Source organism: Pogona vitticeps, chromosome 9, assembly GCF_051106095.1.
Source record: "Pogona vitticeps strain Pit_001003342236 chromosome 9, PviZW2.1, whole genome shotgun sequence".
NCBI lineage: Eukaryota > Metazoa > Chordata > Lepidosauria > Squamata > Agamidae > Pogona > Pogona vitticeps.
The window spans coordinates 16088709-16114804 of record NC_135791.1 but is presented as its reverse complement, the minus strand read 5'-3'; the positions used below and the strand labels follow the sequence as shown (position 1 = coordinate 16114804).

Below are 26096 nucleotides of genomic sequence, written 5' to 3'. Positions count from 1 at the left end.
ATAAATAAATAAATAAATAAGTCTGGATAGACCTGGATGCAGGGTGAACCCTAGTGTTAGTTCTACTTAGAGCAAACCCATTGAAATGAACAGGATTTATTTCAATGGGTTTCCTCAAAGTAGGCCTGATATTGAATTTCGCCCCTAATCCAAATCCTATTGGTTAGGTACTACACTGTCATAATGGCAGTAATATAATTCACCGTGGCAGATGGGTGCTGTGTAATGCTGCAGAGCCAGAGGCTGGGAGTTGAGTCCCCCACTATGCATCCCAAGAGAGCCAGACTGGGTAGCCTTGGGAAAGCTGCACAGTCCCAAGGCACCTCCAGAAGAAGGGGATGGAAAACCATTTTTTAAAAAAAATTCTACCTAGAAAATCCTGGAAAGGGTCACCATAAGTCGGAATCACATTGACTTCAAGCAATTATTATTACTATTAATGAGTTGCTTGTATTCTTTCTTGGACCCCAAATCACAAGGAATGCAATGGTGAGAAATATAGATGGTTATACTTGTTAACTCACAGCAATCAGCCTTTATTATTTATGCCATTCCAACACCAGTGTAAGTAACTGATCAGATCCCAGCTACTTCTTTTTGCATTACCTGACAAAAAGCAACTTTACTGGCTTGGTGAAATATTTATTGTAATGTCTACAGGGGTAGACATTTCCATAAATAGACCTTGCATTTTTATGATCCATCTATGCCTTTCTTTAGGAAGGAACAGGTGGATACACCTCGCTCAGGCCCCACGGTGTGTAAAATCACTGCATTTTTGCCGAGAATCAGTTCCTCTTCTCTCACTTTTCTCTCCACAGTACAAACAGCATCTCAGATTCCCAACGGGCTTTGTTGCAATTCGTGCTTTGCCCGTGGCATGAATTTTTGTCTGAATCACACTACAGTGGCGTGTACTGGCCTCCTGACCAACTGCATCCACTTTGCCACCATTGCAAGGAGAGGTAGGTGGGCTTATAGGCAGGGCATGATCCGTGCCATGGTTTTTGAGGCACGCTTCCCTTGACTCTTGTCGGTACAGCTGGTGGACGAGGAAGACAGGAAGACTCCATCCAACATTATTTCCAACAAATGACAGAGAAGTTTTAGTCTACAAGTACACAACCCTCCTGCCGTTGTGGACCATGGCCATCCAGAGCAGGGGGTTCTAGGAATTGTAGTCCCAGGCTAAGTTTCTATTTGACATTAGGTAAAGGGAGAGCTCTGCTGATAAGAGTAGCCCAGGATCAACTGATTCAGCCAACCACCTGTTTCAGTTCCAGATTTCAGCTTTCTCAAAAGGGATGTGCCAGCCTGCAAGCACTTCTAGGGAAACATGATAAACAGAATCCTATTGGTGATTTATGCCTGCATACAGTTGTGTTCAAAATTATTCAGCCCCCACTGAAATTGAATGTTTTGGCCATTTTGACATTGATTTTGATCATTCAGTCATCTTGCTTACATTTACATGAAAGAGGCACTTGTAGGTCAGAGAAATATAACCTTAAGTTTATAATGAAATAACCACAAATGTCTTTTCTGTGCTCACATCATTATTAGTTTTTATTCAACCCCCAAGTGACATTCAATCTTAGTACTTAGTACAACATCCTTTTACAGTTATAACAGCTTTTAAACGTGAAGCATAGCTTGACACAAGTGTCTTGCAGCGATCTACGGGTATCTTCGCCCATTCTTCATGGGCAAAAGCCTCCAGTTCAGTCAAATTCTTAGGCTTGTGCACTGCAACTGCTTTCTTTAAGGCCCACCAGAGGTTCTCAATCGGATTTAAGTCTGGTGACTGCGATGGCCACTCCAAAATGTTCCAGCCTTTCCTCTGCAACCATGCTCTAGTGGACTTGGAGGTATGCTTGGGATCATTGTCCTGTTGAAAGGTCCAGCGTCTCCCAAGCCTCAGGTGTGTGACGGACTGCATCACATTTTCATCCAATATCTCCTGGTACTGAAGAGAATTCATGGTACCTTGTACACGCTGAAGCTTCCCTGTACCTGCAGAAGCAAAACAGCCCCAAAGCATTATTGACCCTCCGCCATGCTTCACAGTAGGCAAGGTGTTCTTTTCGTCATATGCCTTGTTCTTCCTCCTCCAAATATAGCGTTGATCCATGGGCCCAAACAGTTCTAATTTTGTTTCATCAGTCCACAGAACACTATCCCACAACTTTTGTGGTTTGCCCACATGACTTTTGGCATACTGCAGCCGACTCTTCTTATTCTTGGGAGACAGCAAGGGGGTGCGCCTGGGGGTTCTGGCATGGAGACCTTCATTACGCAGTGTGCGCCTTATTGTCTGAGCTGAAACTTCTATATCCACATCTGACAAATCTTTTTTCAGTTCCTCAGCAGTCACACGGGGACTTTTCACCACTCTACGCTTTAGGTAGCGCACAGCAGTCGAAGTCAGCATCTTCTTTCTTCCACAACCAGGTAGCATTTCAACAGTGCCCTTTGCCTTGAATTTGCGAATGATGCTTCCTATGGTGTCTCTTGGTATGTTTAACTTCTTTGCAATCTTCTTATAGCCATTGCCCTTCCTGTGAAGACAAATCACCTCTTCTCTTGTCTTCCTGGACCATTCTCTTGACTTCACCATGTTTGTAACCACACCAGTAAATGTCTAGAAGGAGCTGAGTATCACAGTCATTTTAAAGCTGCCTAATTGGTGCTTATTATGCTTGATTGGTGCTCGGTGACATCCACAGGTGTTTTCAATACCTGATCGAAAACACCTGAATGAACCTCTCTTCTTCAGAGTGGTAGTCTTTAAGGGGTTTAATAGTTGTGGCAATGAAGAAACCACAAAAGAAACATTTACTACTGTATTACATAAACAATTGATGTTATTTTAGTTGCATTTGGTTCTTTAAAACGTCCTTGTAGGATTTCATTCTGAATACAATTCCAAATGTACACTATAGTCCCTAAACCCCTTTACAGCATTGGGGGCTGAATAATTTTGAACACAACTGTAAATGAAACCATGTACATTGCAGAGATGGGTTGCCGCTTATTAAGGGGGTGCTGGTTACATTTCTGGCCACACCTGCTTGCATGATTGAATATGTGTGCCTGGGAATGCAACCAGTTCCTATGGAGTGAGTGTCAATTTGCTGCTGCAAATTCTGTGGTTTCCTTCTGCATATCACCCACAGGATTCTGGATCTGCCTTGGTTTGTGTAAAGTAGTGTATGTGGGAAACTGTCTCCGTTTATCTATAGCAGCTAACTGCTTTTTACACCTTCATCCCACAGATGAATTCAAGGACAAACAAGTCGCCTTCACAGGATGTGGCACCAGGAACATGTGCGACATGGGAGCGGGAGCGCTATTTGCTGCTGGCCACAATGTGGACATCAAGGTCAACACATGCAGCCGTGCTCTTGGAATCTCTACCCAATACCGCCTGGTCCTACCACTCCTGACAGGGCTCCTTTGCTTTGCCTTCTGTTTGTGATTGTGTTGTATTTCACCCCCTTTGCCTGTTTGCTCGGTATTTACTCTGGTGGTTGTCTTCCTTCTCATTTCGCTCTTGCAGGATCTGGTCTCGACTTCCTACAACGAGCATCTGTTCCACCTTCCCTTCTTGGAAGATCTCTCTCTGCTGTTGAGAACTTTGAGCCTATGCTCGAATCAGGGAAGGGACAGCCATGTTCCACCGTAGGTTCTCCCAAACTCTTTCCCCTTTAAGAATCTTTTTCTGTGCCAATATCGTCAGTATTTTCCACACCATCCTTCCTGTGGGAGACAGGGAATGGACCGAACTGGGAGAGTCAGAGGGCCGATCGTGGTGAAGTATGGATGCCACCATAGCTGATTTAAGGGCTTCCCTCCAGACAATTCCTGATGTCCTCTTCTCTCTCTTTCCTACCATTAGTTCCCTTCTTGTTTAAATGCTTCTACGATGTAAAATTGTTTTATATATATTTATTGTGTTATTATATGTTGTTAGCCACCTAGAGTGGTCTTAACTGACCAGATAGGCGGGATATAAAATAAATAAATAAATAAATAAAAATAAAATAAATTTACTCTCGTGGTTGTCTTCCTTCTCATTTCGCTCTTGCAGATCTTCTCTCGACTTCCTACAGCGAGCATCTGTTCCACCTTCCCTTCTTGGAAGATCTCTCTCTGCTGTTCAGAATGTGGGGCTAAGTGACAAGTCTGGAAGGGTCCCTGTTTTGCCAAGGTTTAACAACAGCCTGAGGCATACAAGCCCTAAAAGTTGGGTTTCTGCATCGTGTAGTCGGGTCCTCTACCAGTCTCTCTTGCTGAGAAGCCCAGTTAAAGCATATGAGCAAAAATGGCTGCTTAGAATTCTCACCCTATGCATGGCGACCAAAGTTAACATTGGGATTGGACCAAGGAGATCCAGGTTCGAATCTCAGTGCAACCGTGAAACTAATATTATGAGCAGAGGCCAATCACTAGCTCTTTGACAATCCACCTCACAGGGTTCTTGTGAAGACAGAACAAGGGAAGGAAGATGAAGTATAATGCCCTGGCCCCTGTGAAGGAAAGGTGGATTAAAAATGGACATTAATGAAAGGATACCAAACAGGTGGCAGCTGTGGCTTGCTAGAAGGCCAGACTCCCAGAGAGGTGTGTTGTGACCCTCGTGACAAACTGGTCCAGACGAAAGCCAAGGTGTGCCATGTGTAGGGCTGTGTGCAGAACATTACACTGTAGTTCTGCCTTTGAAATGGGAATTGTATGAGCTAAAAGTTGATACTTTGGTGTAAAGAAAATCATCTCACACTTAACATCAAAAAAACTAAAGAACTCATAATTGATTTTAGGAGGAAGAGAAATGTACATTTACCACTGTACGTAAACGGTGAGGAAGTGGAGAGAGTTGGTAGTTTTAAATTTCTGGGTACTTACATCTCAGAGGACCTCTCATGGACTATAAACGCCAACATGCTAATGAAGAAGGCACAGAAGAGGCTGTATTTCCTGAGAATGCTCGGCAAGTTAAATTTATCTCAGCATTTACTTCTGTCATACTATCGTAGCACCATTGAGAGTGTCCTAACCTGGCATGGTTTGGGAGTAGCTCTGTAGCGGACAAAAAAGCTCTACAGAGAACCATTAAAATTGCCCAGAATATCATCAGGCTCCAGCTACCAACCCTGGATGACATCTTCACATCCCGCTGTCTAAGGAAATCACATAGCATCCTGAGAGACTCTTCCCATCCTGCTTATAACTTTTTTGAACTGTTACCATCTGGCAGAAGATATAGAACAATTAAGACTCGGACCACACGTTTTCTCAATAGTTTTTATCCCAGAGCTATAATTGCAATTAATAGCGAGCTTAAAGACCACCATTAGTGAATAATTAGTTGGACTGTGTTACTTGGCCTGCGGTGTAGATGTTTTTATTTTTAGTGGGGGACTTTTAGTGGGTGGGGAGTGTTTGGGGAATTTTATGTGTGTGCATGTGTTTGGTCTCTGGGTGTCTGTGGATTTCGTTGTATGGGTATACTGTGTATATACTTACAATGACAATAAATTATTATTATTATTATTATTATTATTAGTAGTAGTAGTAGTAGTAGTAGTATTAGTATTAGTATTAGTAGTAGTAGTAGTAGTAGTAGTAGTAGTAGTAGTAGTAGTAAATGGAAAGGCTTCCCAGCTTTCTATGGCTCACCTTCAAACATGATGAAGAGTTTGTGGCTGCCACAAGCATAACAGAGACATCCTATTCATGTAGTCCTTTCAACAAACTCTAGATGCCAAATGGTTTCTTATGCTTCCCCCCCTTACGTAATTTTGCTTTTATAAGTCCAATATCACCAGAATCTACAGCTCTCCTCCATCACATTAGCATCACCCAGAAACCATTGCAGTCATGAGATAATGACTTTCAGAAACAAAATTCATGGTTGAGTTAAATTTGTATCACACCTCTAAAACCTAATAAACCAAGGTTTTGTTTTGTTTTTATTTATTTAAAATATTTTACCTCACTTTTCTCCTTCAAAAGGACCCAAGGTGGCTCACAACAATGAAAGACAATAGTCCATCTTTGTTTTTTTGGCTTGCACAGTGGGTGTGAAACTGGGAGGGGAGAGAGAAAGGATGAGGCAAGATGCCCAGGTAATTAAAGAAAAAAGTACCCATTTTTATTAACCATTGTTTTATCAATGAAATTGCTGGCAGAACAAGACGGGAGAATTGGTGAAGGACAAAATTGTCAAAGCATTGCTTTATTGACAGAAGTAATGGCTGGAGAGCTCAGTGGTTGAGGTCTCTGGCTGTGGAGCCCTCAGAGGTTGGGAGTTTGAATCCTCCCAATGGGATTCGTTGACCGAGGCTGGACCCGATGATCCATAAGGTCCCTTCCAGCTCTGCAGTCATGGCGGCTCATTGCAGCCACCAAGAGCAACCAGTCCTCTTATCGAAATCTCTCCGGTCTTAAGCACTAGACAATGTTCTGCATTCTGGATGACTTCATTTTCTTCATTCTACGATTCTAGGGGCGGGGGGAGTAACTTTTTCTGCCGGTTTGCAGTCTGCCTGGGAAATCTGGGCTCCAAAAACTTGATTTGCTGCCTTTACTGCTTCCTTTTTGAAGCTGCATGCCTTGGCTGTCATACAACCTTGGAAAGCACTCCTTCCATTCAAAATGCCTGATAAGAAAGAAGATATTCTTTGAGAAACAATTTATTTTTTTTAAAAAAACAGCTATCTAAGATGCACCATTATAATTCATGCTATTAGAAATACGTAGACTATTCATTCATTTAATAGCAAAATCTTAGTCTCTCCTGCAAACATAGCAGGTTCAGTTCTCTGCTGGAAAAGATGGCAATTCAGATTTTTTTGGACTACAACTCCCATAGTCCCTTGTCACTGGCAGTACAGACCAGGATGTTGGAAGTTGTAGTGTAACACATCTGGAGTGCCCAAAGTCTCTGTATGTGGTACTTGAGTGCCAGGAGCGAACATCACTCAAAACATCTTTTGACAGAGAGGACAAAGAAAGGGAGAATCGTGCTCTCTGTCATCTCACAAGACTTACTTCTTTTGATGGAACCAGCCAGGTTGAAGCAGTGGTCTTCTTTCTGTGTGCAGTTGACCATTCCTTTACTGTCACAGTGATCCGAAAGGATGGAAAAGCAGCCGGGGCATTGAAACCCATTGGCAACCAGCTTTTCCGGATCAGGTACTGGTGGAAAAAAAAAACCGGTCATTACAGTTACATATAGTTGGGGCTAACATTTTTTCAATCTTTTTTTTACCCCTGAACGTTAAAGACCTCATTTCCTCCAAGACTTCAAATATTTTCTTGACTGTGGTCTTCTTCCTGTGGTCATGTTGCTCCTTAAGAATGACCCAGGGAATGATATTGCATCATGGGGTTGTATCATTGCCTAGGGATGCTTACACTGAAGAGCCTCACTGTTACACTGGTCCTCCTGGCAGCAGGTGATCTGGGTCCGAATGTGAACATCTTCTTCCACACTGGCAGTATAAAAGCCTGCCTGGCAGAACTGATGGTCAAGGCACGATTTGAAAGATAAGGACACCCTCAAGTCATCTGTGAAGGGAAAGAATGGGACAAAAATGACTAGTGATGGAGGGGCAGTCAGACCAGTTTTGGTCTCCTGGGGATCTGAAGAAGCTTCTTTTCAGAGAAGGTGCTATAATTATGTCAAATTTCTGCTTGCTTGCAGAGCCAGAGGTGAGAGTTTTCTCACTGGACCTCCTGGGAGAAGAGCCAGCCTAGGTAACCTTGGGCAAGTTGCACAGTCCCAGGACACCCCCAGAAGAAGGGAAGGGTGAAACACTTCTGAGTGTTCTCTACCTAGAAAATCCTGAAAATTTTTACCATAAGTCAGAATTGGCACATGATTATTATTTCAAAGGCATAAAAATCTGGGCAAGTTTGCTGCTCTTAATGATTTCCTTATCATTACAGTTCTCTTTCTTATCATTACAGTTCAAAAACAGCATGCAAACTATATGGCTTTAGCAACAATATTCTCCCCACCTACTTTTTGTAACATGATGCCTGATGAGGAAACCTGTTATCTTCTAAACATAGATTGGCAGACTTTTTATAGCTCCCAAGGTAGTCCAATAAAAACTGACCAGAGAAACCACAATAATTCCAGTGCTGATGACATAATATAGTGTTCTCTGCTGTCTGGTCACTTCCAACATATAGAAAAGCTAGTGGTATCTTTGAGGCACGTCAGATGTGGAAGGAATGATTTGAAATTGCCAGCCCCCCTGTTTCGGGGACTGAACAGGGTTTTGAACCCAGAGACTGGTGAAACGTTAGGAAGAACAACGGCCAAAGAGCCCGAAAAACCCACAACAACAATTTGAACCCAGTTCTGCAGAGCCCTAATGTCTGACTCTGTGTGTGCTGCACCGTAGTGGCTCTGACTGGCTTAATATGCAAAAGGTGGAGTTTTAACTCAAGAAATAGATAGAACAGCCAAAGCAATATAGAAGCTTTAGCCCACATGTCAAGTCAAAGAGTGGCTCCTTACACTCCCCCCCCCACCAGCGTTTTGTGGTTGACAGAAATGTCCGGCTGTAGGAGAGATACATCACCCTACTTACTCATGGTGACTTCTGAGACAGACGAAACACAGACGTCTTGACTGGACTGACACTCCTGAGTGGTTTCAGTTGTACACGTTGCGCTCATGTCCTGACAAAACTGACATTTGAGAGATACCCCTGTAGAGTCGATGGAGCGGGGGGAGGAAAAGAGAAGTCACAAAAACACAGGGATGGTGGTGGTGGGGGGTCCCAGTCATGAGTCAAGGCCAAGTCATTGAAAACAAACCCTGAATCAAGTCACCCGCATGACTTAAGTCCAACTTGACAGCAAGTTCCACGACTCAAGTCCCCATCCCTGCTCACTACTAAATAAAAAATTACCTATTAAAAATTACTTTTAATTTAAAAAATATTAAAATGTGATTACTTCTCTCTTCTCTTTATCTCTGTCCCCTCTTTCCTTGAATCTTTTCCATAAGCGATTATTTCCTGTCTACAAAAGAGAGAACTTCTCTTACAGCATCAGGATTTTTTGAATGCTCTCAGAGATATAACGTCTATGCCTGACCTTGTCTTTATTCCTCCTCCTTTCAAAGCACAGCTCTCAGTTCTTTCCTTGCATTCTTTCCTTGGCTTTCCTAAATAATTCTCTACCTCTATTCTCAAAATATCAGGAGGAGGAATTTAACAAGAGTGCTCGGTACCACTCACCAGACGAAAGCAGGCTGAAGAGAAGCCATGAGTTCAGGAATGGCTTCATTGTGCTGCTGGAAGGATCAAACCAAGCCAAGGATGGGAACATGTTAGTTCGAAGAATTTATTCGCCGTGATGATCATGTGCTCCAGAGGAAACTCCTGGAATGATGACACTGCTTTGAAGTTATTGACAGAAAGTGGCCAAGGTCTAATAACTTTGTATGAGAATTCAAAGTTCAGTTCTGGATGCCAATTAAGGATTTCTCTTTTTCTGGAACTCCATGAACAAATCTCTTACATTCTGTCCCAAGCAGCTTCGGGCCAGCGGGACTCACCGTCTTATGCCAGGGTTCAGAGCTTGCCATTCAAACTCGAGAAAATCAATCAATGAATAACGAGCAAGTAAAAACCTGATCCCCTTATACATTAACATCGTCAGCTATATTTATTTATTCTTTAATAGCCTGTCTTGCAATGGCTTGAGAAATGGAGTATTTCGTAAAGCACTTACAATAATCCATTAACTTCTGGAAACCAACCCGATGAGGAAAGATTGAAAGAACAGGACATGTGTAGCCTTGAGAAAAGAAGACAGAGGGGTGAGATGATAACACTGTTCACATATCTGAAAGGCTGTTCTGCAGAGGAGGGGCAGGATCCATCCTCCATCATCCCAGAGAGCAGGACACGTACCAAAGGGCTCAAGCCACAGGAAGCCAGTTTCAGGCTGAGCTTTGAACCAAGCTCATAAAAGAAATGGCGACCAGGAGCAGGAGGTGAGCGGCCACGGAAGCGCCGACTCCTGTTGGATCAGCAGCAGCTCAGAACCTCGCAGGCACCTGCGCTGACAGGAGGCGGAGCTTCCGTCGCCACTCACCTCCTGCTTGCCGCTCCTCTGTCCCAGCCGCCTGGTGCTTCCAAGGCCACGGACTGGCGGTTGGGTGACCCCTGTGTTAGAGCATTGTTTGAGAGAATGGAACCAAAGACCAAATTGGGAGGTGACGAGCACTCCAGTGCTGGCGGCATTCAAGAGAAAATGGGACAACCTGACCTGCTTTGATGGGGATTCCTGCCTTGAGCAGGGGTTGGACTTGATGGCCTTTTGGGCCCCCTTCAATTCCATTTGTCTGTGATTCTGCCATCCATTTGTTAAGGGGAAGGAGGGAAGAAAATGTAAGAAAACAGAGACTGTTACAAGTAGGAATGCTCAGAACATGTGACACTGTTGATTAGCTGGATTGCAATTCCCATCATCCCGTTAGCATAGCCAATGGGGTGGATGATGGGATTTGCCATTCAGCAGCATCTAGAAGAACCGAATTTTTCCATATCTATCTTAGACCCTGCTCCACTAAGTTTAGTCACAAGCACACATACCTGAAGTTGAGTTGTTCTAATATTATGCAGACTTGCTTTGAAGCCAACTTCATGGAGTTCTGTGGATTTGCATCCCCTTCAAAAGGCAAAAAGGTGGCAAGATCTGTATTCAGAAGAGGAAGTCTGTCTCGTGAAAGCAAGGTCAAATCTGCAGAACAGGGCATGAATGGGTGGTGAGAAGAAAGATCGATTAATGTGCTGCAACTATAGAAGATGTGGCCAAGGACAAGCATTATTAAAGATATCAGAGGACAGTCCTATTCATTCCCCTCTTCCCAGCAATAGGATGTGATTGGGAAGCATTAGAACAAAGTGGCCCCCAAAGGCACACACTTCTGGGTCCAGCTGCTATTCTCAGTTGCAGTTCTAGCAACACAGATAAATTTTCCTGGCCGTCACCTTTCCGTTCTTGGTACAGATCTGAGAGTTCATAATCGTGTAACTTGCTACATTGGACCATCCAACTGTCTTGGATGGTTTAGGATGGCTGGTTCCCACTCAGTTGCTTTAGGTAAGGGAGCGGATTTCTGGGGCTCTTTTCTTGAAACCACTATGAAACCTATGAAACATCATCAGGATGTTTAGGAACCTCTCCAGATGAGAGGTGCAACCAAAGAAAGGCTCGCTCGGCTCGCCCCCAGGTGGCCCTGACGCCCTCCGCATTCACTTGCATTTTCCGAGCAGGCGCGCAATGCTTCCCGGCCGCCGCGGCTCCGCGCCTCGCTGACATGGCCTTACCTTCGACCTACGCATTGTTCCACTGACACCGGCTTATGGAAGCAATAGAATTCTGCCCATTACACTGTTATCCCCGCAGGCCATGGGGAGGAATACGAGCAAGGACTCCATCACTAGTGGGGACTTACATTGAAACTGGGCATTGTTCAACTTACACCGGTCTCTGTGAGGAATAGAATTCTGAACAGTTCACAGCAGGTTATGTTCATTGAAGCTGCCTTGGCGATAACAAGGGTTATATATGCAGAGAAAGGAAAGAAAGTACGAGAATGGTATTTGGTGTGAATTCAGCAAAAATGACACCGAGGAAACACTCGGGTGCAGGCATTTCACACAACTGGGAGAGAAGCCTTGTTGCCTGGGCTTTTAAAGATCAGGAGGAAGGGGAAGACCCTTTGTGTCTGTTGGTGTCTGCATTGCTGCTGATGGCACTTAAACAGGCTTCTGGTGAGACTCAAATGGAGAAACGCCCACTTTTGAACAGTGGTTCCTACTCTCGGGTCCCCTGGGGGACTTGCATGTCTCCATACATCACGTAACAGCTTCTCCTGGATGGAAAATGGAAGCAATGCTGTCAGAGCAGACTTACCCCTCACATTTACCTGATGCACACCTGACACCACCTGACACCATGGGTGGGGGAACTTTGAAAAAGGACCATTTCTCTGAAAGAGTTCCAGCTGCTGTTTCCACGAACCCACCAAAATTGAGCTGAAAGATCACCAAAGCAGTCAGCACAAAGGCACAACATTGCAGCTCCCAGGACGGCCACCACCTGCTCCATCGAAGTCAATTCCTCTGCCTGGGTCTCACCTTCTGCCTGAGTGGGTCGCTCTGGGCCATGGGCCTGGAAGGATATAACTCTTGGAGACTCAGCTAAACCCTAGGAAACAGAATCAGGACATTTAGGAATCTCTCCACCATCAGACGAAACGCACAGACTCTCCTTCTGGCCCATCATTCCTCTCCCAGGACAGCCGCCCCCTGCTCCATGGAGCTCAATTCCTCCCCCTGGGTCTCACCTTCTGCCTGAGTGGGTCGCTCTGGGCCGCCGGCCTGGAAGGATATAGCTCTTGGTGAATCAGAGAAACCCTAGGAAACAGAATCAGGATGTTTAGGAATCTCTCCACCATCAGACGAAATACACAGACTCTCCTTCTGGTCCATCATTGCAGTTTCCAGGACGGCCGCCCCCTACTCCATGGAGCTCAATTCCTCCCTCGAGGTCTCACCTTCTCCCTAAGTAGGTCGCTCTGGGCCGCTAGCCTGGAAGGATAGAGCTCTTGGTGAATCAGAGAAACCCTAGGAAACAGAATAAGGACGTTTAGGAATCTCTCCACCATCAGACGAAATGCGCGGACTCTCCTTCTGGTCCATCATTGCAGTTTCCAGGACGGCCGCCCCCTACTCCATGGAGCTCAATTCCTCCCTCGAGGTCTCACCTTCTCCCTAAGTAGGTCGCTCTGGGCCGCTGGCCTGGAAGGATATAGCTCTTGGTGAATCAGAGAAACCCTAGGAAACAGAATAAGGACATTTAGGAATCTCACCGCCATCAGACAAAACGCACAGACTCTCCTTCTGGTCCATCATTGCAGTTTCCAGGACGGCCGCCCCCTACTCCATGGCGCTCAATTCCTCCCCCTGGGTCTCACCTTCTGCTTGAGTAGGTCACTCTGGACCACCGGCCTGGAAGGATATAACTCTTGGTGAATCAGAGAAACCCTAGGAAGCAGAATCAGGATGTTTAGGAATCTCTGCACCGTCAGACAAAACGCACGGACTCTCATCTGTCTTTTGGTCATTATATGATGCTTGATGTCTGGTGGTTCCATATGAAAGTCAGGCTCAAAATTAGGAAAGTCTGGGTAAAGAGTGACTTTATCAGGACAGAATTGTAGAAACAGAGGATCTGCTTGGAGTGCCGCCAGCTGACCTGCTCTGTACACTGCTTCTAGTATAGAAAATGAAATATCTCATCCTCCAGACACCACTCGTGGTTGCATAGGAGGAGTCTGCTCGGCTGTGTTCTGTAGAGACGTGGACTGCAAGCAGGAGAACGTGGCGAGTGGAATACCATTTCCTTAGCTGGACCACGGGGGGGGGGGGGGGAGTAAAAGAGGCAAACTGAGTGTGTTCCTGGTTGCTTGTTGATATAAAATCCGACAGTGGGATTGTAGGTAACTACCTGAACATGGTGATCTGTTAGGAGGCCTTCAAACACACAGAACGCTTTCCTGGCTTTCTAAATGGTTGAGGTGAAGCTGTGCTTCTGTAGTGGATCATAGGCGGAGTATGAAAGTGTCGTTGCAATGGAGCCTCCAGGTCCTAGGGCTGGTGTCCCTTTTATTTGGAAAGACAAGCGTAGAGCTTGGAATATCCTGATGATGTAGCCGTCGTGGTCGTTGGCTCACCAGGTCAATTGAGATGCCAAGTCTTTTGTAACTTTCACTGACTTGGAGGGATGGTTGGTGAGAGGGTCGAATAAATAAAGATAGCCTTGGCTCGGAAATTCTCCGTGGAATGGGTAGCAAAGGTAGAGGTTGTGGCCCAGGTGGCTCTTTTACAGACGTCTGTTAGGTCAGCCGCTCTGAGAAAGGCCATGGAGGAGGCAGCAAGAGCACTAGCAGAGTGTGTCCAGGCGGTTTGGAGGCAGTTTTCCCTTGAGAGGAAACTGGAGAACCTTTAGATGAATCAAGATAGCTCACCAAGAACTTCTTCGCCTTTTTTTTTTTTAAAGAGGAACGGGAAGTATAAAATGCCAAGGCTCATCAGAGAATGTTCTTGGTCGTTGGAAAGTGAAGGGAAGACAGTCAGAAGCATGATGGGTTATCATATATAAAAGTCAGACATGACCTTAGGAAGTAACATAAGATCCTGGTAAAGAATTATTTTGTCAGGACGGAGTTGTAGAAAAGGAGGATCAACTCGCAGGTCTACTAGCTCAATGGCTCTGTGAGCTGGTGTAATAGCCGCCAGGAAAAGGGTTTTGAGGAATAAAAGTCTTTCCAGGGTGGTTCCTAGCAGTCCAAATGCTAGCCGGTATGCAAGCTGGTGGAGGACCAGCTGAAGGGATTATTGGAGATTTGGTGGTCTCTGCGAAAGGAGAATGTTCTGCAGCCCTTCTAGGAAGTATTTGAGAGTGGAGCGCCGGATGACAAAGGCAGAGTCTGCATTTTGAAGCAAATGTGCAATTCTGGCAGCGATACGTACTTTCAAAGCATAGTGGAAGAGATCCTGCTTGAAAAGGCAGAGGAGGAGAGCAGGAGCAGCATCCAAGGTCCTTGGAGCAATTGAGGAGTTACGAGATAATGCACACTCAGAGAAGGAATTCCACTTGCAAGTAGATAGAACAGTTGTGGAAAGCTTTCCGGCTTTCCCCCAATAATTGGGCCACTGAGGACGTATCTTCCAGGCCGTGAGGCGTAATGTTTGGAGATCTGAATGGAGGATCCTGTCGTGGTCCAGTAACAAGATATGTGGCATCCGTGGGAGGAGAAGAAATCCCAGGTCTGGAGATCACAGGGTCGTGAACCACACCTGATGGTGCCACCAATTTCATGGAGAAATGAATACAACATTGGAATTGTCCTGTTGGATCTTGATGATCCTTCTTTGAAGAAGCGGGATGGGAGGGAATAGGTATTGGAGACCCAGAGACCCCGTGGTTGTAGTTTCAGGCAGGATGTGCAGTCACATAGAAATATACAGTATATGAAAGTCAGACATGATCTTAGGAGGTAACGTAAGATCCTGGTAAAGAATTACTTTGTCAGGATGGAGTTGTAGAAAAGGAGGATCCACTTGGAGGTCTGCCAGCTCAATGGCTCTGTGAGCTGGTGTAATAGCCGCCAGGAAAAGCGTTTTGAGGGATAAAAGTCTTTCCAGGATCATTGCTAGCAGTCCAAATGCTAGCCGGTAAGCTACATGGTGGAGGACCAGCTGAAGGGATCATTGGAGATCTGTTGGTCTCTGCAAGTGGAGAATGTTCTGCAGCCCTTCTAGGAGGTTTATGAGAGTGGAGTGCCGGATGACAAAGGCAGATTCTGCATTTTGGAGTGAATGTGCAATTCTGGCAGCGATACGCACTTTGAAAGCATAGTGGAAGAGATCCTGCTTGAAGAGGCAGAGGAGGAGAGCAGGAGCAGCATCCAAGCTCATTGGCGCAATGGAGGAGTTATGGGATAATGCACACTGGGAGAAGGAGTTCCACTTGCAAATAGATAGAATAGTTGTGGAAAGCTTTCAGCCTTCCCCCCAATAATTGGGCCACTGAGGACGTATCTTCCAGGCCGTGAGGAGTAATGTTTGGAGATCTGAATGGAAGATCCGGTCGTGGTCCAGTAACAAGAAATGTGGCATCCGTGGGAGGAGAAGAAATCCCAGGTCCGGAGATCACAGGGTCGTGAACCACAGCTGATGGTGCCACCAATTTCATGGAGAAATGGATACAACATTGGAATTGTCCTGTGGGATCTTGATGATCTGACTTTGGAGACGTGGGGTGGGAGGGAACAGGTCTAGGAGACCCAGAGGCCCCGTGGTTGTAGTTTCAGGCGGGATGTGCGGTCACGCCCAGAAGCTACAGCCTAGAGCAGCAGTAGGTTGTCTTGTCAACGTTCCGACATAAAGGAACTGCTTCCGCTGGATAAAGATGGGCAATGGAAGCAGGTGATGACTGAGCACAGAGACCCCTCCCATTCACTTCTTGCGAAACAGAGACCACCGGTTGCACAGCTCAGGAAAAAGGGCCATCTCTCAGGAAGAGTTTCAGTCGCCCGTTCCAAGAATTCATGAAATCTGACTTGAAAGGTCACCAAAGCAGTCAGCGCAAAGAAAACTAGAAAACAGAATCAGGAAGTTTAAGAATAAGTCCAGGTGTCATGTTCGAAAACAAAAAGTGTGACCATACTGAAAAATATGTGGTTCATTCTGGGATCTGTGTTATATTGGAATTTAAATTGATCTGCTTCTGAGCTCCTTGTTATCTACGTCTCTTGCTCCAGGAGTTCACTGGAAAGGTTGCCACCTGATCAGAATTGATTTGACAACATGCAGTTCGTTTAACCCATGAGGTCAAATTGACTGGATCCTTAAATTGAACACCCTAGTACCTCGTGGGTTAAACGAAGTAACAGACTTTCTCCCTTTACAAGGAGAGCACTGCTGCAAACACTTTCAATTAATTGTGGAGCTGGTATGGACCAAAGAAAGGTGCAGAGCATATAAAGTCTATAATAAGGATGTGACTCGAAAAAGCTTGAAAAACTCTGCTCAAAGAGTTTCCGCATTAGAGAAGCTCCTCAGTCAAACTCACCCCATCCCAGTCTGAATGAAACCCTAGCAACAGCCCTAGCCGGAACCCCAATGTTCAACCTAAACCTAAACTCACACCCAGCCATTCTACCCCCCATCCGATTCAAGCCAAACTATACCTTCTGTGCTGCTCAAGAAACGGGAGTTCTCATCCATGCAGAAGATCCACCAACCAGGCGAGATGGGCTGCACAGAAGACTCTGAATAGATGACCTATCCAGAAGGCCATCACCAGGATTAAGAAAAAAAGCACACACACAATTCTTGGAAGCATTAGGCATGCATGCTGACAACTCAGCATGGGGACCTGGGACCGCTTGAAGAGCTGTTGACCCACGTCTTTGTGTTGAGACCGAGGAAGAGATTTTCCACATGGGCACCCAAATATTGATAGATTTTTTTTTAAAAAAAATGCAGTTAACCAATAGCTTCTGAGAGTCATTGGAGAAATGTTCTAGCTCATTTCTGAGCAGAAAAACACCAGTTTTCTCTCCATTGGAGTAGATGTGTTGTGTACACAAGACGAAACTCATGATGAAAAGGCAACAATGGTCGTTTTGCTGAAAATGATCAGCTGAAAGTCTCTTCAGCATTTAAATGAAAATGGAAAAGATAACATTGATTTTGTGTTCAATATCATTGATATTAAAAGGTGAAAGGAAATCTAGCCATGAAGAGCCACCAAAATTATCTAGCATAACACATTATTTGAACTAGGAAGGCTGCTTCTTTGTTTTTCCCCCGAGGCTATAATATGAAATCTGGATTTGTTCACTTCTTGTTATTAACTATGATTTTTCTTTCTTTAGTCCATATGCTTTTTCTGTGACTCGGCCAAATAGAACTCATTATTGGTAGAAACGTTGGGTTCTCTGAAGGTTGGGTAAAAATTGAGAACGTCTGGAAGTTCTGTCCATGCATTTCAAAAAATGCACTGAACAAAATGTCTTTTGGAAAGATCAAGGTGTGAGCTGTTGCCAAATAAGTAGAGTCTGTAGATGGCACTTTGCTCCCGAGAGTTAAGTGGAGGGACTCGGTAAACCCCGAAATGGAAGAGGATTTGATAACAGAGCAGGAAAAAATCATCCTTTCCTTGGGAAGTCACACTCGGGAACTCTGGTTTCCCCAAACCGATTCATGGCAGGTCATCACACAGGAGTCAGTAGAGACGGGAGAGGAAATTGGCATTCACAATGCTCGATGGCAGCTTGAGAATAGTCAAGGAGGAGACAGGAAATCAAGTGAATGAGACCGTCCCAATTCCACAGCATTTCCTCTGTGGTTTGTCTAGGTCGCAATGATGTCAACGTTGATGAGATGTGAGGGAGACACATCAGAACAATATTTTAGAAATGGAAGCTATTAAATGCAACTCTTTCTTTTGCCTCATAATCTCTCCAATATACCATGGAAAAATACATCGTCTGGGCATGGAAACAAACGAATGCATAGAATTAGTGCACCAGGCTCACAACAACCCCTGTGACTTTGGGTGTGATCGGCTGGCCACTTAGCCTGCCGTCTGGCCCATTGAGAGGAGAAATGATTTGCAAGGAAATAACTGAGCAAAAAATGAAAACAGGAAGATCCTCATTGGACATTTTAAAAGCCTCTGATAGCGTGGAACAGCCAATGTCCAGAACGTTGCTAGGCTCTTGGGGTATTCCGCAAGGAAGTCTCCTTGCCCCTATATTGTTGGCTGTCGTGACAGCTTTATAGGCAAATTGGTATCAAGCAAGACAAAATAATCAGGGATATGGGTTTTGAGTTCACAGTTAAATTTAGTTGATTTGCAGACCATACAGGAAGGCTATTCCTGAAAAATTGGTGTACTGAGAGGGGCTTGCTCTATTGTTTAGTTGTGGTTATTTTTTTAAGCCCAGCACCTTCCGATGGGGCTTGCTCTGTTGTTTATTTTTAGTTATTTTTTAAAAGCTCCAGTGCCTTCTGATGGGGTTTGCTCTGTTGTTTATTTATTTTGTGTGTGTGTGGTTCTTGTGGGTTCTTTGGGCCTTTTGATCGTGTTCTGAAGGTTTTATTTATTTAATTATTTATTTATTTGATTTATACCCCCCCTATCTGGTCTACTCGACCACTCTTCCTAACCTAGGTTGGTCTTCCTAACATTTTGCCAGTCTCTGTCCTCATCTTCAGAGGACAGGATTGGCACTCTGTGCTCTGGTGCAGTTTTTTGGGCAGTTGAGTATTTATAGCTGTGGAATCATCTTCAAAGTTCTGATTTGCACGGTCTACCAGTGTTTTGATTATGCCCTTTTTTTGCTGTGGGTGGTGGTTGGATTTTTTGTTTAGATACTGGTCTGTGTGGGTGGGTTTTCTGTAGACCTTGTGTCCCAATAGGAGGTCTGTTTTGCGTACGACCATGACATCTATGAACGGGAGTTGGCCCTCCCACCAAGACTATACCGACTCTCCAAAATCCACAAGGACTCAATCCCACTCAGGCCCATTGTAAGTCCCATCGGCTCCCCAGCATATGAATTAGCCAAAATACCTAGCCACCCTCCTGCAGAGCCACATTGGAGAAACCTCATCCTTCATCAAAGATTCAGAACATTTCCTAAGCAAGATCAGCATCCTAAAACTCAACCCTGCAAAAAAGACTGATCAGCTTTGATGTAGTATCTCTGTTCACTAAGGTACTAATAAGGTCATTCTGACACTCCTCCAGCAGATCTTTCCAGAGCACATCAAGGCCCTTTTCCAACACTGCCTAATAACCAGCTATTTGGAGCCATGGTGAAGAAAAATTGGAAGAATTTCTAAACCATCTCAACAGCATCCACCCAAATATACAATTCACCATGGAGAAAGAAATATAGGGCCAACTCCCATTCTTAGACGTCATGGTCGTACACAAAACTGACCTATTGGGACACAAGGTCTACAGAAAACCCACCCACACAGACAGGTACCTACACAAAAACTCCAACCACCACCCACAGAAAAAGAGAAGCATAATCAAAACACTGGTGGACCGTGCAAATCGGAACTGTGAAGCTTTTAGCTCCAAACTCAACCATCTGAATTGGGCCCTACGGGAAAATGGCTACTTCAAAAATGAAACCACAAGTGCCATCAAACTAAGAAAACAACACCAAACTGAAGATGAAAAACAGCCACCCACAAATAAATTCTTTCTGCCATACCTAAGAGGGGTCACAGACCGCATGGGGAAACTTTTGAAAAAACACAACCTACAAACGGTATTCAAGCCCACCACAAAAATACAACCAATGTTACAGTCAGCAAAGAACATAAGGGACTCCTCACCACTGCAGGAGTATATTGGATACCTTGCAGTTGTGGCCAGGTATATATTGGAACCATAAAATGAAGCATCCACACTACAATCAAAGAAAATGAGAGACACTGCAAACTAAAACAACTGGAAAAATCGGCAGTAGCTGAACATGCCCTAAAACAAACTGGACAGGAAATTCTATTTCAAAATACTGAAATGCTGGACAACACCAAAAATCATGACGATTTTAAAACTCAACAAAGCTTGGCTCCCAGCACTGAAATATACAGCCTACAAAAGGTCAACAAACTCTACACAGCCACAAGCACTAGGGATGATTGCACAAAAAAGACCAGCTAACAACACCCATCCATCACAGGGACAGATAATCTCTCCTCCTTATCACAACAATACACCCACAACAAAAACACACTGATCACCATAGTCACCCATCTCCTAAAAAGGACAAAAGCTGATCCCGCAGCTATAAATATTCAACCCCCAAACAAACTGCACCAGAGCACAGAGCGCTACTCCTGTCCCTCTGAAGACGCCGGTCACAGAAACTGGTGAGATGTTAGGAAGAACAACCTTCAGAACACGGCCAAAGAGCCCAAAGAACCCACAACAACCATTAGATCAGGGGTCAGGGAACTTTTTTACCTTAACCCCCCCCCCAAATTTATTTACATTGACATTCCCCCCCCGGCTCTTGCTGTCCATGGCTGACCCCTGCCCCTCCTGCGCTCGCCCGGGACCGGTGGCCACCGTCCAGGCAGCCAGTCTGGAGCTGCCACACCACTGGGAAAGCGCGTCCTTGGAGAGGGCCGGCAGGTCCACTGGCCGTGAGCTCAGGGGAGGCGGGGTGGGAAGGAGGCCTCCTTGACAATGCACTGGGCAGGTGGGCGCAGGCAGGAAGGAGAGCCCCGGCCAGGGTTCCGCCGGGCAAAGAGTCCAGCTGGCCTGGTCCACTGCCTTCCTCCCCCCTCCCACTTTGGAGGAGAGGAGGACAGGCAGGTGCCCTGTGCAGCTCCTCACCAGGGCTCGCTCTCCCTGCGACAGAATGCCCACCTACACACAGCATTGTCGGAAATAAAATGCCTGGGTGTAAAATGCCTGCAGTGGCCATCCCCAGTACCCCCAGGATTTTCATTTTTACCCCATTTGGGGTAATTTACCCCTGTTTCCTAATTTTTATAACAATTTTTAATATTTTTTCCCTTTTAAGAACAATTTTTAAAATATAGAATCATGAGTATAATGAAATTGAATTGAATAAAATATTCTATAAAACTTAGTTGATTAATACTATAGCATAAAATTAAAGATTGTAACCTATATATATTTTTAAAGAGAATAACATATGTATTTTTTTCTTTTTTAAATTTTTTTAAAGAGAAAAGTTTGTATAATGACACACTATGAGCTAATTTTTATAACACTTTTAAATATTTTTTTTCTTTTTAAGAACAATTTTTAAAATATAAAATCATGAGTATAATGAAATTGAATTGAATAAAATATTCTATAAAACTTAGTTGATTAATACTATCGCTTATAAAATTGAAGATTGTAACCTATATATTTTTTAAAGAGAATAACATATTTTTTTTATTTTTTAAAATTTTTAAAAAAACAATTTGAGGTGGTGAGGATGGTCCCCTTTTGAAAAATCACCAGGGCAGCAGTGATGTGTAGCATCTGCCACAACATCTGCCACAGCATCTGGGAAGGGGCAGGCAATGATGTTTGGCAAACAGGGCCGTTTGAAAAACTAGCGGATAATTTAAATGGATTCCGGCATGAACGAGGGGGTGGAACCTGTTGGCATCAGGCCTTGTGCCGTTCCCAGCTCCATGGCCCCGTTTTAGCAATCTTTAGTGGATCTGAGGCATGAAATGATGTTCTGATGCGGGTCCTCTCTCATCTGATGGATTTTGCTTTGGCTTTTGTCAATCCGCGTCTCTTCCATTTTCTTCCTTTCAGGCTTGGAGACCGATGGTTTTTTTGGTTTTTGGTTTTGTTTTGTGGTCTGAGTCACAGTCTTGACCCGAGTGCTTTCGCTCTTCAGGCTTCACCTTGGCATCAGGAAGGAGAGAAGGGAAGGTGATCTCCGCTTTCTGTCCGGTGGCTGTTCTCTGCGCTGAGCCATTTCTCCTTCTCCTCAAGAAGGCTGGTGTTCTCTGCATGTATTTGGGTGGCCGCATCTGGAGGGGGCTCTGAGGTGCTCACCAACTGGCTTCCTCATCTTCAAGTTCTTCGATGAGGAGATCGTCTGTGTGGAGAAGAGGGGGACCTTGTCAGAAGAGCTTAATTATTGCACAGAGGCATAATCAAAATACTCACCGAGCTATCCTGCCAGATGGACTGCCGGAGAGGATCCCTTACCTGGATAGGCCTGGAGGCACTGGAGCGCCGCCGGCTGTTTTGCGCTGCCGTGCTCGGCCTCGCTCATCCAGACCTGGAGAGAGACAAGAAGGCTTACTCACCGTCAGAGGTTTCCTTTTCACCCTTTCCCGAAGGGACCAGCCCAAAGTCATTCGGGCAACTTACCTCTGCCCCCAACAGGTCGCTTGCCATTCCAATTAAGGAATGGAAGAGGAGGAGCCCAGGGTTGGAGGTGGGGGGAGCGGGCAGGGGGAGTCCCTGCCGGGCAGTCTCCAGGAAGATGGCTTTCTCCTCTGGAAACAGCTCCCCGAACACCTAGAAAAAAAGAGAGAGGGTTGGGGGGGGCGAGGGAGTTAGTTTTAGGTTCGTGTGCGTGTTATTCAGCCCCTTCCTCTTCCTCCCAGGCAATCAGCCTTTGTCCTTACCTCCACGATAGAAAGCAGATGGTCTCTGCTTGGGTCCTCCTCTAACAGCCCCCGAAGGAGATGCTCCACCATCTTGGTGGAGTTCCTGAAGGCCTCCTGCAAGAGAAGAAAGGTGCCTTTCTTGAGCTTCCTGGAGTGGCTCTTAGGGGACGTCTTTCCATGCTGAGGCAGTGGTGCGAGGGCTGCTTCTCCTGGCGTCTGCCCTTCCCAGAGCCCTGTGGTGTTGGGCTCTAGCCTGGGTATGGGCAAAATCAGCCATGGCTGCCCTGAACTTCCCTGAGAGGGAGAGGAGGGAGGGCAACCCTTGGGTTTCCCCTTGATTTCTCAGGAGCCCCTTCCAAGGAAGGAAGGAAAAGGGGCTGGAAGGAAGCCAAGGACTGACCTCTCCCTTCGGATCCTGGCTTGGCTCCTCCAGGATGGCCAAGGCACGGAGGGCCAAGCGAAGGAAGCGGGCCTCCAGGTCCTTCGGGGTCCTTGGCTGCATTTTGCTGTGGAGAGGAAAAGGAAAACATGAGATGGGGGGCCGGGAGAGAGGGAAGCTCGTCCTACAACTGGTGGGAGAGGGTGCTCCAGCAGACCAGCTCTTTGGCAGGGCGTGAGGGCTGGCCACCCCATGGGGCTCCCTCTGTTCTCTCCCCCCCCACTAATTCCCCCGCCCCTCACCCACCCAGGACCCTTCACCCCTTGCTCTTCAATTGTCTCGCCTTCCTGCCCTTCCCTCTGCCTCACAACCCCCACCCATCTGCTAATCCTTTGCCCCCCCAACCCAGTGTCCCAGCCCCCACCCCACCCCAGAAGACCTACCTCAGCTGGTAGAGAGCAACCATGGCCCAAGGCAGGAGGTCGCTGGGCGTGGGTTCTGGCTGGTGCTCCTCCATCAGCTCCTAAGAGAGATCAAGGAGGAAGAGGGAAGGGGGAGGGAGAGGAGGAGGGTCAGTCACCCGAGGCTTTCAGGGGAAGGCCTCCTGCCCCATTCAAATACCCATCCTCTGCTGTCCACTGGCCGCATCTCCCTAAAGGGCTGCCCGGCTGGCAGGGAGGATCACCAACCCTCCCGCCCCAGACTTCGAAACTGAAAAGGAAGGCGCCAGCACTCACCACAACCGCAGCAACCAGGTCTGCCTTGGTATAGGGGACAGCCAGTTGGTCCCTGTTGGCAGCCAAGGAATCCATGCTGCAGGTTTTAATGTCCTTGAAGAACCGAATACTGAAGTATTCGTCAAGGACAACCTGGAGGTGGGAGGAGGAGAAGGTTGCCCTGATTTTGGCATCTCTCTATCTCCCTCTCTCTGCCTTTCATGACATGCCCCAAAGGCAGACCCCGTGAGGGCTCTGGAGGAGAGGGGAAGGTCAGGAGATGCTTTCCCCTTCCCCTCCCACACCCTGGGATCCCCGAGGGGGGATTCCTAGGAGGGCTGTACTTGCTCTCTCCTGCTGGCCATGGCGAGCTCAATGACCCACCCTGGCAGATCATCGATGTCTATCGAATCCAGCGAGGAGCACATGGATGCTGTAAGGGAGCACCTCATGAGGCTGTCCTCGGAGGAGGAATCCTTCGATGCTTCCAGGGAGCATCGGGAGGAAGGTCTGCGCTCCCCAACTGCCTTGGTGACATTGGCATCCTTGGGGAGGCCTTCGGTGTTCTGCCCGCCGGCAGGGTGGACCTTCCTCTTCCTCCCGAAGCAGGGCAGCCTCTCCCAGAGCTTCCTTGGTCTCTGCCCTTCAGCTTGGTCCTTTCTCCCAAACAGGCTTCTCAGCCTGGATAACCTAGAAGAACGGAAGAAGAGGACATGGGAATGAGGGCTTGGAGTGCCCACCTGACCTCTCTGGGTAGACAGTGGGGCGAATGTGGGAGACACACCTTCTCTGCTCGGACCAAAGATCTAAGAAAGATGGGGCCATCTTGGCCTTTTCTGGGGGGGGGGTTCCAAAGTCTGGGGGGAATGGCAGAGAAGTCCCTCTCTTTCGCGTCCCCACCCAATGTGAAGGCAGAGGGGCCAAAGGAGAGGCTTCTCCCAAAGATCTTAACCAGGTCAGAAAGGGAGAGGGAGTGGGGGGGGGTCCTTGGAGACATCTTGGACTAAATCTTTGTAGGGCATTCTAGGGAAAAAGCCGCCCTTTGAATTGGGACTGGAAACAGATTGGCCGCAAATAAGCCAGGAAGATGGTTAGCATATAGAATAAAAAGAGAGAGAGAAAAAACAAGAATTACGGAAATATTGGATAAGCAAGAGAAGGAAATCTATACGCAAAAGGTGATTGAAAAAGAAATTCTATGCTGGCCTCTATAAGAGAAGTAGAGCAGGAGAAACAAATGGAGTACTTGAATAAATCTCCAAAATGGAAGCTTGACTCCCAACAACTTGAGAAATTAAACACATCAGTCACAATGGAGGAGATTCAAGAGGCATGGAAAAAAACAGAAAAGTGGGAAATCCTCTGGACCAGACGGATTACCAGCTGAATATTATAAGGCGTTTGAAGAAATCTTAAGCCCTCAATTTAAGAAGTTAACCGAAGATATTGAGTCCAAGGGAGTAGTACCAAATACATGGAAAGAGGCACACATCTCATTAAGGCATAAACAGGGGACTGAAAAGAACAAAATCAAGAATTACAGACCAATCTCTCTACTAAATGTGGATTATAAGATCTTCACAACCAAATGAGCCTCAAGATTAAAGGAAATATTGGGAGAAATAATACATAAAGACCAAACAGGTTTCCTCCCTAAAAGGAAATTGTCATCAAACGTAAGGACAATAATAGACATTTTAGAATATTATGAACTACATCCAGGAAAGCAGATGATGCTAATTTTCCTAGACGCAGAGAAAGCCTTTGATAATGTCAACTGGGAGTTTATGATGTTACTTCCGGCTCCGGCTCAACCAGGCAGCACGCTCATGGCTAAGCAGCGGTGATTTTATCTTTATTTTATCTAATTTTATATGTTTTTATCGCATTTGTTTAGCTGAAGCTCCTATTTTACTCCAGCTGGAGACATGATTTTAATCTTGGCAAAAGTAAATACAGAGATAATGACCACTGGAGCTGCCGAAATTAGAAATACTTGCTGCCTCTGTATCACAAAATTTAAACAACTGAAGCCTGGGAAGAAAACAGAAGGAAATAACACCACTACTGCGGACATAAGCACCTGCTTGAATCAAGTCTGCAAGAAAAGCATTTACAGTACTTTGTTTGGGAAAAGCCATCTCCCTTTGAGGGGTTGTTCAGCTTATAGCAGGGCCCTTGAGCTGCTGTCTTCGTCAATCTACAATTGGGTCACAGTGACAGCATGTGACAGCATGCAAGGAAAATATACAGATAGTAAACCCCCAACGG

General features: G+C 45.8%; 2 protein-coding genes across 6 annotated transcripts; both read right to left on the bottom strand.

Moving 5' to 3' along the window:
* Positions 1-6132: 6132 nt before the first annotated feature.
* LOC110071528 (phospholipase A2 inhibitor and Ly6/PLAUR domain-containing protein) lies at positions 6133-13381 on the bottom strand. Of its 5 annotated transcripts, XM_078380226.1 has the most exons (11): positions 13013-13381; positions 12803-12872; positions 12383-12452; positions 11963-12243; positions 10623-10770; positions 9757-9822; positions 9261-9404; positions 8607-8726; positions 7420-7572; positions 7054-7200; positions 6133-6661 (listed from the first exon to the last, which is right to left on the bottom strand). In XM_078380226.1, exons 7-11 carry the CDS (start codon positions 9349-9351, stop codon positions 6492-6494), a joined length of 681 nt encoding a protein of 226 aa, XP_078236352.1. In that variant the 5' UTR covers positions 9352-9404; positions 9757-9822; positions 10623-10770; positions 11963-12243; positions 12383-12452; positions 12803-12872; positions 13013-13381; the 3' UTR covers positions 6133-6491. The 5 variants fall into 5 exon arrangements, with proteins under 5 accessions (XP_078236352.1, XP_078236355.1, XP_078236353.1 ...); XM_078380229.1 differs by lacking the exon at positions 9757-9822; XM_078380227.1 differs by lacking the exons at positions 12383-12452; positions 12803-12872; positions 13013-13381 and having other exon boundaries at positions 12062-12077.
* A 7250-nt stretch (positions 13382-20631) lies between these two features.
* On the bottom strand, positions 20632-23955 carry LOC144584311 (uncharacterized). Its single transcript, XM_078380230.1, has 4 exons — positions 23847-23955; positions 23553-23632; positions 23131-23236; positions 20632-22844 (listed from the first exon to the last, which is right to left on the bottom strand). The coding sequence occupies exons 1-4, from the start codon at positions 23919-23921 to the stop codon at positions 22704-22706; spliced, it is 402 nt and encodes a 133-aa protein (XP_078236356.1). The 5' UTR covers positions 23922-23955; the 3' UTR covers positions 20632-22703.
* Between the last annotated feature and the right edge of the window lie 2141 nt (positions 23956-26096).

What these genes read in the sequence shown, in the direction of transcription:
- LOC144584311 (XM_078380230.1), bottom strand. Translation starts at nt 23,921, where the DNA reads ATGGATTCCTTGGCTGCCAACAGGGACCAACTGGCTGTCCCCTATACC. An exon ending in GTTGCTCTCTACCAGCTGAG is followed by an intron (nt 23,237 to 23,552) that starts GTAGGTCTTCTG and finishes TCCTCTCCACAG; the next exon opens with CAAAATGCAGCCAAGGACCC. An exon ending in GCCAGGATCCGAAGGGAGAG is followed by an intron (nt 22,845 to 23,130) that starts GTCAGTCCTTGG and finishes CTTCTCTTGCAG; the next exon opens with GAGGCCTTCAGGAACTCCAC.
- LOC110071528 (XM_078380226.1), bottom strand. Translation starts at nt 9,351, where the DNA reads ATGTTCCCATCCTTGGCTTGGTTTGATCCTTCCAGCAGCACAATGAAG. An exon ending in CTTCAGCCTGCTTTCGTCTG is followed by an intron (nt 8,727 to 9,260) that starts GTGAGTGGTACC and finishes TCGACTCTACAG; the next exon opens with GGGTATCTCTCAAATGTCAG. An exon ending in GGCTGGTTCCATCAAAAGAA is followed by an intron (nt 6,662 to 7,053) that starts GTAAGTCTTGTG and finishes CTTTCTTATCAG; the next exon opens with GCATTTTGAATGGAAGGAGT.